We start from the raw sequence: 13839 nt of genomic DNA on the forward strand, positions 1-13839 counted from the left end.
TCGTGTACGTGAAACAATAAACTGTTTTATTATTATATAGTGGTTTATTTCACTGCCCGGTGAAACTACATCCTCAATAACCGCTAAAAGTCTCTGCACGGTATTTAAATATTTATTATTTTTTTCAAACAACGATATCTTAAACAATTCAACACTTAAAAGTATAAAGTTCATACTAATTCTTATAAAATGTAATTAACTTAAAGCACTTTTCCACTTTGGCCACTAAAGTCCAATATTCCGATGCTTTGAATCTTCAAAACTGTTCTTGTGAACTTTCTTTAAGAAAGGAAGGTTCAACCATTAAGGAACCGTAAAGCGCATGGGAAATCAACATTATTATCCTAACAAAAATATTTATTTCATGCCAGACCCATTCCCAAAGTTTAAATTAAATAACAGTCTTTCTAAGAAGCCAAAAAAATACGTTAAAATCCAGTTTCCACATACAATACTATTCTTTGTTTAGTTTTTTTTACTCACCTTGATTCCTGTCTAACGAAGTAATTTTATCGTGTACTAGCTGTTGCTCGCGACTTCGTCCGCGTGGTATAAGAAATATAATCTATTACGTTCTCCCTTTTTTTCAACCTATTACCAAAAGTATTAACTTAGTAGTAATCTACGTAATAACAGAAATCTACCGATGCAAGATTCCAAATTTCTAAGCCCGGTAACTCGTAAGCTGATTTTTCGATTACCCTTATTGTTTGTGTTCGCGATATCTTCTAAACTATTAGTCCAATTTAAATACTGCAAAGAACAATTTTATTCTACAATAAATTCTCCTGATAACAGATGCATTTATTTGGATAAGGATTAATATAGAAACCAATAAAAGAACGCTGCAAGTAGAGTAATGTTTTAAATTCATTTTGTAAACAAAAAAGTGGTTATTGTAAGAGAACCGTTGAAGATAGATATATGCTTTCGCGGACTTTTCTATAGAACTTTTTGAGATCTACAATTCTTTGATACATCATATTTATATACCTCTAACGGTTTAGGCAGCGTTAGCCGAGAAAAGTTACAGTTTAGTGAATTTTTAACGCCGCCGTCCAGAAACACGCTGATTATTAATAGTTCCTAAAGATTAGTAATAATAAAATATAGCCTATGTTACTCACAGATAAATTACCTTTCTGATGGTGAAAGAATTTTTAAAATCGGTCCAGTGGTTTTTGAGTTATTTCAAAACGTACAAAAATACAAAAATACAAAGTTTTCCTCTTTATAATATAGGTATAGAAGCATAGATATAGATATAGATATAGATTTACATTGCCAAAAGCTGTATTACCTTGTTCCACGCAATGTTCTGACACCGTTGTACCATAATCCATCGGGTTTTAGGGATCCGGTGCTTGTTTACTTCTCTAATCTCCTTTGATTGAAGGAGATTTAACCGCGTGTCAGCCGCGGTATGGATTATGGAGTGTTGAGGTTTGACACGTTTCTTGTGTTATTCGCAAGTTTCTAACATACATACTAATTGATCATACACAATGCGGTGGTATAATTTATTAATCTTTACTTTTCTATTTTCTTTAAGTTCCAAAATGTGATAGTTATAGCCAGACAAAAAAGTACACCTAACATAGGCCTACACGAAAGCCCCGAGCAAGATTACTACGCGGCCCCTTTTTATAATATGTCTTTGGGAGGGTTAGCAGAGTTACGTGAAACTTTCGCAAATTTTCGCGAATTTCGCAAAGATGTGGTGCCCCTTTTTTGTCTAGTGCCATGAGCGATCGCCCAACAGGGTGCCTCAATGGCTTCCTTGATGACATCACATTTTGTAAGTACGAGAAGTTAGTTCTTTACATTTCTGCTCACAGTATACCGATATTATTTAGTGACGTTTGTCACTTTTCACTCATAAATAAATTTCACTTTCGAAAATATTTAACAAACATTTTCGAAAGTGCAAAGGAAAAAGCTGTGACGCCTTGTCTGTGAGGCAAGGCTGTTCGATGGACATTTCCATTACCTCTGCCGTCCATTGTCCGCTCTCTGCTCCATGCAGTTTTGTTGTCCACTGAAACAGCTACGTTGGCATTGTCTTGCAACCTACTTCACTGCCTCCGATATATTGTTTCATTTTTCATAGAATTTCTTTTGTTTTTATCGGCTGTTACACTTATTGTAGCTAAACAAGGACAATAGCTATTAATCATTATTACATTTCTATATTATTACGTAATCTATTAACAAATTTGCTGCGACAAATAGCCGTTTTTAAAGAACCGTTTATTTGAAAAAAAATCTGCTTCAAAAATAGACAATGGATTAATGGTGAGGTAGTCAGCGCAGCTATTACTTAAGTCTCAGGTAATAAATGACTACACGTCGAACTTGCTCCACACTGCAGACACGATGACAGCCGATTGACGAGGCATTTGCTTTTTGAAGTATAACTATAAATTAATTATTAGGTTTCTTTAGAGGAAGACGGAAGTGATATTTCTAGTGCAACAAACTTTATTTCCAAAGAAGCAATTATTTAATTTGCGTTGTTACTAATATGACTATTATATTGAACGTTGGATTGCATTCCTTGTTGCAGCGCGCCATGCCAGCATAGCTAGCTCGCATATAGACAGCACACTGCAGCCGAAAAATACACTAAAAAGTCCTCCGAGTTGCGCTAAAAATCATACAGAGTATATAAAAAAAAGAATTACGAATGTTAGTTACCATGAAATTCTCATATAGACTGATTTGTATAATTTATCACTGTAAAAAATTATATTAATAAATAAGCGATGGCAAAGATAACGTCACATATTTTTCTGTCACATCCATACTCTTCTTGTACCTAGATTTAAAATAAATTACTCTGTGATTTCTAATAGCGAAAGAATTTTAGAAGTAGTTTTTAGTAGTTTCCGAGCAAAAAATAAATCATTCCACTTTACAAAACTAATAAAAAACGGCTACTCTTAGCACAACGAACGCAATCTCAAATACTTACCAAATAGTTCGAATTTTGCGAAGTAAGGTTTTCTTAGCAACACCTTGTTGGCGTGTTTTACAAACACTCTGATTATGCTTACTTTGTTGAAATCCAAGTCATCGCTATGAAAAGAAATAACTATTCGTTACAGCATAAATCCTGCCATTCAAACTTTAAAATAAAACCTTCTTACTTACTAAAAATCATCATAAGGAGAGATGTTTGAATTCAAGTCGTATGAGGAGATCGTGAAATAGTCCATAGCATCTGCATCACATGTTACGGGACAATTTGAGTGGAATTTACCGAAGGAAACTAAAAAAAAAAAAACCTTTATTTGTTACGTCGTACACCTGTACGAAATGTATAACATTTTCTAAGGTTTTTCTGATGATAAACTTAATATTACGTAAAAACATTACCAGAAGCAAGCTTGGCGCACTGCAGACTGCGCGCGCGACACACCGGCACCCCGGGCACGCGCAGATGTCCCAGCTTCAAGCACCCGCAGAGCTCCATCGTTTTCTTCATCTCGATTTCCATGAGGCAATGTTGTCTGACAAAGAATACTATGAAGGTCACACGCAATATAGACACTTCTTCATTTATAAACACTCTGATTTAACGTTATTATATTATCAGACTGTCGACACAGTCATCACGTCTGTTTTCTTCGTGGTAAACAGCATTTAATACCCACGACGAAAACAGACGGTATTTAATTGTTAAAGTTGCATCTATAAGATAACATCATCAGTATGAATTGTGATTAAGTGGTGCTTTATTACTTATTTTTAATGTAAGTTGGCAAACAAGCAAGCGGCTAACTAAATCCGCAAAACTAGCAAAGCGTCCGCTGCCGTGCTGACAAGATGTTAAAGCTGTTAAAGCTCTACTTATGTTAAAATTGTATGAAAAGATAAATAGTCTAACGATACTTGTGATATACGGGAAAGTACTCCAAAGCTTCATGACTCATGCGACATCGTTTCTGGTCCCCATCGAGGTTGACCGCCTCCTCATCCACCCGCAGCATGTTGGGGATGTAACCGGCATGCAGCTCGGTGCCCGGCGTGATCGGCGTCCCATTGCCGGGCAGGTTTACATAGCGTTGATTCCCGTGCAGGGAAAGCTACAATAATTCACTATATTGTACCAAGTATAATATGGACATATTATGAGACGAGAGGATAAGGACATAAATAAGGAAAGTGTTAAGATAGAGTGAATTGAGCGAAGAAAATATGGATAGATTGTGTGAAAGAGGATAAGCTTAAGTAGAGAACGAATTCAGACTTGTCAGCTTATAGAAATGTATGGAAAAACAGCACATACTGTGTCGACCCTCCGTAGGCAAAAGGGCAAGCTGATGATGATGGTTTACTAGGTATAATATAGACTCGACACACATTTTGTCTGCGTAAAATGACATTTTTCCGAAACGGGTAGGATACAAAACTTCTCTACTTGTACTACATAAAATTTTAGGCTTACATTTCAAGATGTTTATTATCTTCGAATTACTTTTATTTATTAAACTATTTAAACTTTCATAATACATTACTATAAACTAATTTAGAACCTATTACAATCTGTATTTTTGGGTAGTCGCTTTTATTTAGTTTACTTATTTTAAAACATGTATCTACTGTACGCAAAGAAGAAATCATTCAATTTAAATATATTATTTAAATAAACTTCGGTTTACTCACCCACTTGTAAGAGATATCAACATCGAAAGGTGTGGCTTGGCTTTGGTTTACTACTAACATTAGTCCGCCGGTAAAATCGAGATTTTTGTTAATTCTGTCGTTCGATGGCGCTGCCACACATTGTAACTCCATCAAATCCCTAATTGAATATCAAAATTTACAAAAAAAAACTAAAGCAATTTGCTGCACCAACTTGGAAGAAAATCAATATTTGTTACGATACCATGATTAAAAAAAATGAGACTTACCTCTTCAAATAACGGCCGTTAAACATACAGCAAAATCCATAAGTTGTCAAAACCATTTTAAAAAGCTTCGTACAGTTTTCAAATTTCCCACACCATCGACAGCTGCAGATTTAGAATGCATTAATGAGCAAAACAATATGGTACACATAATGTAAAGGGCATATCAGTGGGAAGACAATGGCTGGTGAAGATGATGGTAATAAATAATGTAATCATCAAGGATCAAAGATTTCAATTTGGGAGCGTTAACGCAATTTGTTAATGGTAAAACAGATCAAAGATCTAACGACATTGAGTTTTAAATTCAAATTACAGGTATCAAAAAAGTACGTGGAAGAAAAATAATCGATTTTCAAAAAAATATCCTTATTTATTTTAAGTAGTTCAAGAATTCGGATAATAAACAAAACAGAATTATTTACAAGAATCTATTATTTTTCCCTATAAATTGGTTTATGATATATAAATTTATTCAATGAAAAGTTTTATTTTCAAAATTATCGAATTTTGACAAACAAAAACTTTTACGGATTAAATACCACAAAATGAAAGAAAGGAAGATGACAACAATAAAATCTCAACGACAAACGCGCGTATGATTCGGAAATGTGAACTGCTAGTTGACCGAACACGCCCGCGCGAGCCGCATAGATGAAACTTAGTGGCTCCTCTTGCGTTAACGACGTAAATTAACCTTCGTTACTAGCTAAATAGCTTTAACTATGCGACTAAATCTATGTTTTTTGCGGCTAAGTTTATTTTTTGTGACTGAGTTACCACTGTTTGCGTTGTAGATGCATTTACAGATTCACCGGGTTTGAGCGGCTAAGTTACGTTAGTTACCCCTGTTTAAATGAATCGTAACCCAAACAATAGCAACTATGCAACCCCATCTAGTTATCGACTTGGACAAGTAAGAAATAATTTTTAACGCTAATTATTAATTTGCTATCCAAAATACCGGATTATGCATTCTTCACATGACGACGTCAGACTCAGTCCTGCCATCTCAATATCCATGTTGTTGTATTCTAGAATATTTTCAATGTTTTCCAAATCGTCCAAGCGATAGAAAATGTCCGGTGAAAAAAATGCTGCCAACTGTTGTATATGTTCTCGTAAATACTCTGCATTATAATTGACCGGATAATTGCTGTAAAGGATTAATGCGGCAAATTATTTGATAAAATAATCGTAAACGTAAAACTGACAACTAAACTTAAACGACAATAAGTGAGCAAAGGAATAAATAAAATAAAATTTCTATATGCAGTATATGGTAAAAAAAAATTTATTCTTTTTATTACAACGCCATCTGTTAGGTAATTGCATCATACTAGTAATTGTATCACGATCTGAAATAAAACCAATAAATACAGTAGTATCCCATAATAAATATTAGAAACCGGTGAATGTATGAATTAAAACATTTACAAATTATTTGCGAGTAATTATAAATGTACATTCTTACAGATTTTTTATGAACTCTTCAATTTTGTCATGTTGAAACGCTATTTCTGGACACACTATGACTGCAGGGAACGAATGCTCGGTTTTATGAGGTTCTAGTAGAACGATGAATGTAGGGTTTTCTAGAAACCGATCTACCCATATGTACAGCAGAATTAAGCAACATATTACAAAAACTATTAGCAGCGACGCCCAGAGCCATCTGTTGAATAAAAACAAAATCACAATTGTATCAAAGCTATTTAAAGTGTAAAATGTAATGTTTTACCGATGTTTTGATTTGGAGAGAAATTTTAAACCGTGTATTTGTGCTCGGTCCATTAAAATGGTTTCGTTCATTCTGCGTGAATGACTGTTCAGAGCTGAATTATATATTTTTAAATTACTCGAATCAATCATGATGACAGTTACTATCAGATCTACAATGTATGTTTGAATAATGAATACATTCAGAAATGCTAATTTGCTTTTAAGAGTTGTTATAAATTCTATCTTATTTTATATCTGACTAGGTGTTGCCCACGACTTCGCGCGTGTGGAGTTTTAAATTACAAAACTTGTTTTCGCCCCTTTTTTCAACCTATCACCTAAAATATTAACTTAGTAGTAATCTACGTAGTAACAGAAATCTACTGATGCCAGATACCATATTTCTAAGCCCGGTAGCGTGAGAGCTGATTTTTCTGTTGCCCTTATTGTTTGCGTTCACGATATCTTCTAATTTATTAGTCCAATTTAAATACTGTAAACGATAATTTTTTTCTACATTAAATTCTCCTGACAACAAACGCATTAATTTGGATAAGGATTCATATTGAAACCCGACAAAGTTGTACCGTTCGTATAAAACCACACTATAAAATACGCCATCGAAAAACACACTGTTTAAACTACGAGTATCAGCAATGAAAAATACATTTCCGTCTTTTTCTTTCTCTTTGATAAAACAGAGAGAACAATATTTTTAAAATAAATACAGTGGAATTGTATTGTTTGTTATTTTCTAATGTGTATATAAATAATATTTTATTTGGTTTAGCACTACATATATTTATTACGCTTTTATGATAAACATCATTCATAAAGCATTAACATAAATTAATGTTTCCGATAAAATCAGTGTTGTCATATGAATATTTTATTAATGTAATCATGTTAAATGTAAACATATGAATATGTGGCATACATTGGGTTGAATAATTTAGTTTGAGCGTATTGTTTATCTATTTATGTAAGCTAGGAAACAACTAAACCAGACTTTAGTAACAGCAAGAATTCAAATAAAATTATGTTTACATGTTTGATATTTTTGTTAGCAGCTGTTACACTTTATAAAAAATCTCTACATAATACGATTTAGTATTCTCTAAAGGAAGTTTAATATTCATATATTTTCATGAATGTCCTGGCGCCATAAAAGCGTGTCATTCGTCTTAATAACGCCCGCTCCCGCGTAATATAATATTTATTGAACTACCCACACTGAGGACCGAAGGGTCCAATTTATTTTCTCTATTTTTAAAATTCTGGATATATGTTTATACTTATTTGGTACTAATAACATTAGTTGTAAAGCAACATACACATTTTTGAAGTATTTCTAATAAAATCAAAGAGTCCTTATATGTTTATGAAAAGATTATTGTCTCTACGGGTAACTCAACTAAAATTTTTTAACGAATTTAAAAAAGCGCTTAGACGTTACGTCATTTCGTTCACCACATTTATTGCCACAAAAATGTAAAAGCTCACTGCGGCTCTGTCAATAACTTTTATCCGGTTGAGCGCAGTACTAACGTACAGGATGCTGGCGGAATTTCGAAAGAACTTTTTTTTAGTGTTACAAAAAATAGGTTTCCTGTTACTCAATTTTTTATAGTCTAAATTTTGTCTTCACTTTTAATAGAAATTCGAAAACTTTATTCTAACCAAAGGAAAAGAAGTTAAAATAAAAGAGTTTCAACAAGAAAGTCTGCAATTCGTTTCTAAATTTTTTTCCTAAAAAAGTATGAAACATTTTCTATTTTCAATGACCTACATCCCGTCCAACAGATAGGTTTATAGAAGTGTAAAGCTGACAAAGAGATGGAACTAAAATAAATGTCTAAGTTGGGCTTAGAGATGCATTGGTGTGTTAGATGCACACAACTGCCTTTGTAAGCTCCTCCTCTGTGGCGTGGTCCTCTGTCGCCTTCGCCACAACGTAAAGACATTTCAAAGGATGTCTTCTTTGAACGTAGATAACGGAAAAACAGTATTGAAACTGCAGCAAAATCGTATTCTGTAAAAAATAAATTAAATTAATTCATACGAGGTCGGAGAATATATATGTACAACAGCGATTTGTGGCAAAGTGAGTAAAAAACAAATATAGAAAGATATGGGTCTATGAAATAAGTTGTGTCCTATTTAATGATTTTCCTTTTCAATCTTAATCCGCTTTAGACAAACTCGTTTTAATTAATTAAAACACACGTCTCTGTGTGTGTAGTTGTATATTATCCCATATGATTTATAGTGTTTATATTCTACGTAATACAACTATTCGCCTACTCTAGTTTCACTCCAACACTCTAAAAAATTGCATTTACAAAATAAACTTAGATTGCAAGAGAAGTGTAAAATCGCAGCGAATTGCGCAAAATTCTTGGAAACTGTGAGTGCATTTTGAGCAAAACTTAAACATTACGAGGTAAAAAGTTTTCGGGGACGTCTGCAGTAGTTGCTAATGGAGTGTAAAATGTGTACGTGTCTGAACTCAGACGAACACAAACATGCTTCATCTCTGGGGATCAGCGAAAACTGAAGAGCATTCTCTTTTACGTGCATTAAAAATGAATACCCTCATTCCGTAACGGTTTTATAAAGAAATTGGCGTCTTGTATTTGAAAATGTCGTACTATCATGATCCATGGTTATTAGTGTTTTAAACATATTGTTCATCTTTGTGGTTTTCTTTGCCGACCACTCTAAATATGAGTTAGTAAGACATCATTTAGAGTAAATGTTAATTTTGTAGTGGAATATATTAGCTACAAAATATTTCACTAACCGAGCAACAAGGGTATTGAATGGCATCCAATATTTGCACATTTTTAAATGTTTAATCTAGTTTGCAGGTGGCGCTGGCGGTAGGGTTGCCACTTGAGCGATGTCGCGGCTCTCCGCAGCCTCGGCCTCGGTCAGCCGCACTTCATGTAATTTATGCCCGCGCATGAACCCTACATTTATATACTGGGGGTTCACTAATTAAAAAGAAGAGTATTAAAAATGTAACACCATTTATTTTGCTGTAAACATCGGATCGGAAACTCATTATGTTATTTTTTATTAATCTTATATTTGAGCTGTGGTCTGCGATTGCGTCACAATTCACAAATACCAGCGACATAACCTTTAGTGATCTTTTACGTCAGAAATAGTGAAGTAAACTTATTTAGTTAATGTTGTTAGTTTGAATGACGAGCGCTTTTTAGTGATGTGCTGGTGGTCGTTTATCACTTGAAGAGCGAGCGGCAAACGGCGGCGGCGGCGGCGGTGGCAAGATCATTACTCACCCGACACCTGTCGATAAAACTTACCTAGTTTTCGTTCATCGATAAATGTTCCAACACTATCTATCGGTAAAGGATACACCTGTGACCATACGACTTAGTATATTTTATTTTATCATCCGAATACTAAAAGTTTAGTATAATGTATCATTTATGGCAAAACAACATTTAAATTGTAACATTTATTTTTAACTTAATAGAATGTTGTAGTTTAATTCTACATAAGATTGAATCTCCTATGCGTCAGGTGTCGATGTAAAGGGCTACGTGTGCGGACATAAATTTACTTGAAGTGCGGCAACGGCTGCGGCCCGACTCGTGCGGCGACGCCAAAATATCAGTCACACGTCGACCCTACTTACCCACGATATATGAGTTCATATCTCTATGCGGCAATCTGTAACCGAAGGGACAATGGATGTACCTAAGTGTTGAATGTAAGGTGAATTGAATGTCTCTTTATATCTAGTCCCTTTCAGTATTTTTGTTGCTACAAGGTGTTTTATTTTTTTTAATACATAAAACTAGAGGTCACCGTTTCGTTTGTTCTTTCGTTCAACGTTCAATTTGTTCTTTCATTGCAGAATAGCTTTTGGGGATGAATATAATATTTCATCTCCATAAATTTTGTACAAGAAACTGCAGTGTTAGACAATTCACGCCGACCTGGCGTTGTCTATTCTAATATAATAAAGCGTAAACAAAGACTACTTCGTAGCCTAGGATGTCAGTAATCACAGCATATTTATGAATACTTTTTTCTTTAATAAAAAGTACTCCACTTACGATACCCTTTAAGCTATGTATTTTCACGACATTAAACTTAGGGGGTAAGTAAATTTAAAAAAATCCTTCATGTGGGAAGGGGACCAAAAACTACAAGCTGCCAATATTAATTAAACAAGGTTATTATGGTAATAGTTATTTTAACATTTTCAATTGAGAATTTAACAAATGCAATTAAATTCCAAGCAGATGAAGCCGCACGGGAACAGCTAGTAAATAATACAATTTTAAAGCGCCTGCTGTAATTCATTGCACTTTAAATGCGGCATGATTGCAAAAGATATGTTATAATTGCTGATATCCTACGCCACGAAGTAGTGTGTATTTGCTCTTAATTATATTAGTACAGATTATATTAAACAAAGTTACTTTTCGGAGCTGGTTTTCTACCACTAACTGTAAAGACGCGAGAACCTTTGTAATTGTGAATTTAAGCCATCGACGCGCTAAAGATGGAGCGCTATCGGCTCGTCTGGTGGCGAAGTAGTTCAATTGTCTAAATTAAAGAATTTGTCTTTTAATTTTTTAAATCTTGTTTTGAAACTGCCTCAAAATGACTTCATTAAGTAAACAATTACAGATTAAACGTTATCGGACACACTTTATGTTCTGGTTTGTGATTACAAATTTTATCTGATACGGATATCAACGACGCACAGAAATAGTCATAATAATATTGTCTACATGATAAGTAACATAAATGGTTTTTGTATTTACTTACGTCCAGGAAACACATCTGATTTGCCGATTGCTCATTTGCCATCCTATGGCAAAAAACTAAGTTGATTATTTTACAGTGCAGGTAAACTTATAATTAGACTTGGATTGTGTTCCATAAAAAGACTCTTGTTTAAGCAACTAAACGTCAGTAACTAGTTAGCAGTATACTGAATTGCAAGGATCTTAAATACGATATTTATTAGACGCTGTGTAGTCGTTTTATTAAACTGCTAATTATTGTTTCATGTGGACAGGTTTAATGTACAATGTTATCAAAGTTTATCATTGTGAATCGTTCTTATCTCATCGTAACAGTCTTTATGTCACATATTTGTCGGAACACACGCGCTGAAACATGTTTGCGATAGCTCTGATCCTTGTTGTACTCTGTGCGCTTTACTGGTACGGTACAAGAACCTTCAAATATTGGGAGAGTAAAGGAATCAAACATGACAAACCTGTACCATTCTTCGGCAACAGCTTGCCCGTATACCTAATGAAGAAGAGCATAACGCAAATGACTGCTGAACTTTACTGGAAATACCCAAAGGAAAAACTCGTGGGAAGTTACGGAGCCACAAATCCCGAATTAGTTGTAAGGGATCCAGACTTCGTGCGGCGAATTCTGGTAACCGACTTCTCGTATTTCTACCCGCGCGGCATCAACACTCATAAGACTGTGGTCGAGCCTCTGTTGAGAAATCTTTTTTTTGCTGATGGCGACCTGTGGAAATTACTGAGACAACGTCTAAGTCCAGCATTCACAAGCGGGAAACTTAAAGCCATGTTTCCGCTCATTGTGGAGCGTGCTGAGCGCCTGGTGGACAACGCGATCAACGCCCCACAGACGGGACGCGTCCTGGACTCTCGAGAACTGATGGCTCGCTACACCACGGACTTCATTGGGGCGTGTGGCTTCGGCCTTGACGCCGATTCCCTAAGTACTGAAGATTCCGCTTTCAGAAGACTCGGTGCTAAAATATTTCAAACTCGCTGGCAAGATATTCTTATTCAAATGTTGAAGGAAATGTTTCCTGAGACATGTAAACATCTAAAAATACTTGGAAAAGTAGAACAAGATGTAATTTCCCTGGTTAAGAGCATTATTGAAAACAGAAATTATGAGCCTTCTGATCGGAACGACTTTATCGACCTACTTCTTGAATGTCGCAGAAAAGGAAAAATGATAGGAGAATCTATAGAAAAAAGAAATGCTGACGGGAGTCCTCAAGAAGTATCGCTGGACATGGATGTATTTCTGATGGCCGCTCAAGTATTTGTATTCTTCGCTGCGGGTTTCGAAACATCCTCCTCCGCAACAAGCTTCACGTTACATCAGCTCGCATACCATCCTGAGATACAGAGAAAAGTGCAAGAAGAAATCGACACAATTTTGTCGAAACACAAAAACACGCTGTGCTATGACGCAGTAAATGAAATGAGTTATTTACATTGCGTTTTCAAAGAAGCGCAGCGAATGTTTCCTTCTTTAGGGTTTCTGATAAGGCAGTGTGCTCGGCGGTACACATTCCCAGAATCGGACCTCACAATAGACGAGGGTGTGACCATATTTATTCCTGTTCAGGCATTTCACTTGGACCCACAGTTTTTTGATGATCCATTAACGTTCCGGCCGGAAAGATTTTTTCATGAATTCTCTAACCCAATGACAAAATACGTATATTTGCCATTTGGTACAGGACCTCGAGCATGCGTAGGTAAGATATATTTTTTTAAGTAACAATTGAGTTCTCAAATAGTAAAAGTGAGAAATTATTAAATAACATATTTTATGTAAAATATAAGACACAAGTGTATAATGATCCGCAATATAACAAATTCTTTTCAATTCCAGGCGAGAGACTCGGTCTGATGCAGTCTCTGGCGGGTCTGGCGGCGGTGCTGTCGCGCTACTCGGTTGAACCCGCGCCGGAAACATTGCGCTATCCAAAGGTCGACCCTTCCTCAAACATAGTGCAGAGTATCAGTGGTGGTTTACCTTTGCTGTTCCGTCCGAGAGCAGCGAGAAATTGATAATCACCATTTCTATAATGTTTTCTAGACTTAACGAGCAAAAAAGCAAGTAATGTACATTTGTTTCAATTAGTTCCTTTTATTAATGTTTTATTTGACTGGATATTTTATTATACAGATTACCAGATTACCACCTTTCTACTACCTGACATCAAAAATACCTTATTAAAATCGTTTTATTTCTTCGTCGATGTTTCTGTCTATCCCCACCACAGCCAATCCCTTTAAACCTGTTTGTCTTAGTCTTGAAAGAAGTCGTTGCGTATAACGTATTTCAATAAGGTAGCGGTGACAATACTAAATTATAATTGGTACCAGACCGAGACAATGTTACTTGCTAGGCCCCTTCCTCAATTTAG

General features: G+C 35.2%; 2 protein-coding genes and 1 long non-coding RNA gene across 3 annotated transcripts; 1 reads left to right on the top strand and 2 right to left on the bottom strand.

The window, feature by feature from the left end:
* Window positions 1-1722: 1722 nt before the first annotated feature.
* On the bottom strand, window positions 1723-4086 carry LOC106105721. The gene is made up of 5 exons (XM_013286150.1): window positions 3895-4086; window positions 3379-3512; window positions 3154-3271; window positions 2975-3078; window positions 1723-2647 (listed from the first exon to the last, which is right to left on the bottom strand). The coding sequence occupies exons 1-5, from the start codon at window positions 3990-3992 to the stop codon at window positions 2532-2534; spliced, it is 570 nt and encodes a 189-aa protein (XP_013141604.1). The 5' UTR covers window positions 3993-4086; the 3' UTR covers window positions 1723-2531.
* Window positions 4087-4674: 588 nt separating this feature from the next.
* On the bottom strand, window positions 4675-5572 carry LOC106105729. Its single transcript, XR_001225754.1, has 3 exons — window positions 5456-5572; window positions 4917-5018; window positions 4675-4807 (listed from the first exon to the last, which is right to left on the bottom strand). It is a non-coding gene; the product is annotated as an uncharacterized LOC106105729 (long non-coding RNA).
* A 5893-nt stretch (window positions 5573-11465) lies between these two features.
* Window positions 11466-13652, top strand: LOC106105698 (cytochrome P450 6B2-like). Its single transcript, XM_013286123.1, has 2 exons — window positions 11466-13164; window positions 13302-13652. The coding sequence occupies exons 1-2, from the start codon at window positions 11802-11804 to the stop codon at window positions 13478-13480; spliced, it is 1542 nt and encodes a 513-aa protein (XP_013141577.1). The 5' UTR covers window positions 11466-11801; the 3' UTR covers window positions 13481-13652.
* Window positions 13653-13839: the final 187 nt, after the last annotated feature.

This window comes from Papilio polytes, unplaced genomic scaffold (assembly GCF_000836215.1).
Source record: "Papilio polytes unplaced genomic scaffold, Ppol_1.0 DF822733.1, whole genome shotgun sequence".
In the NCBI taxonomy this organism is placed as follows: Eukaryota; Metazoa; Arthropoda; class Insecta; order Lepidoptera; family Papilionidae; genus Papilio; species Papilio polytes.

What these genes read in the sequence shown, in the direction of transcription:
- LOC106105721 (XM_013286150.1), bottom strand. Translation starts at nt 3,992, where the DNA reads ATGCTGCGGGTGGATGAGGAGGCGGTCAACCTCGATGGGGACCAGAAA. An exon ending in GTGCGCCAAGCTTGCTTCTG is followed by an intron (nt 3,272 to 3,378) that starts GTAATGTTTTTA and finishes TTTTTTTTTTAG; the next exon opens with TTTCCTTCGGTAAATTCCAC. An exon ending in CGCAAAATTCGAACTATTTG is followed by an intron (nt 2,648 to 2,974) that starts GTAAGTATTTGA and finishes TATGATTTTTAG; the next exon opens with CGCAACTCGGAGGACTTTTT.
- LOC106105698 (XM_013286123.1), top strand. Translation starts at nt 11,802, where the DNA reads ATGTTTGCGATAGCTCTGATCCTTGTTGTACTCTGTGCGCTTTACTGG. An exon ending in AGGACCTCGAGCATGCGTAG is followed by an intron (nt 13,165 to 13,301) that starts GTAAGATATATT and finishes TTTCAATTCCAG; the next exon opens with GCGAGAGACTCGGTCTGATG.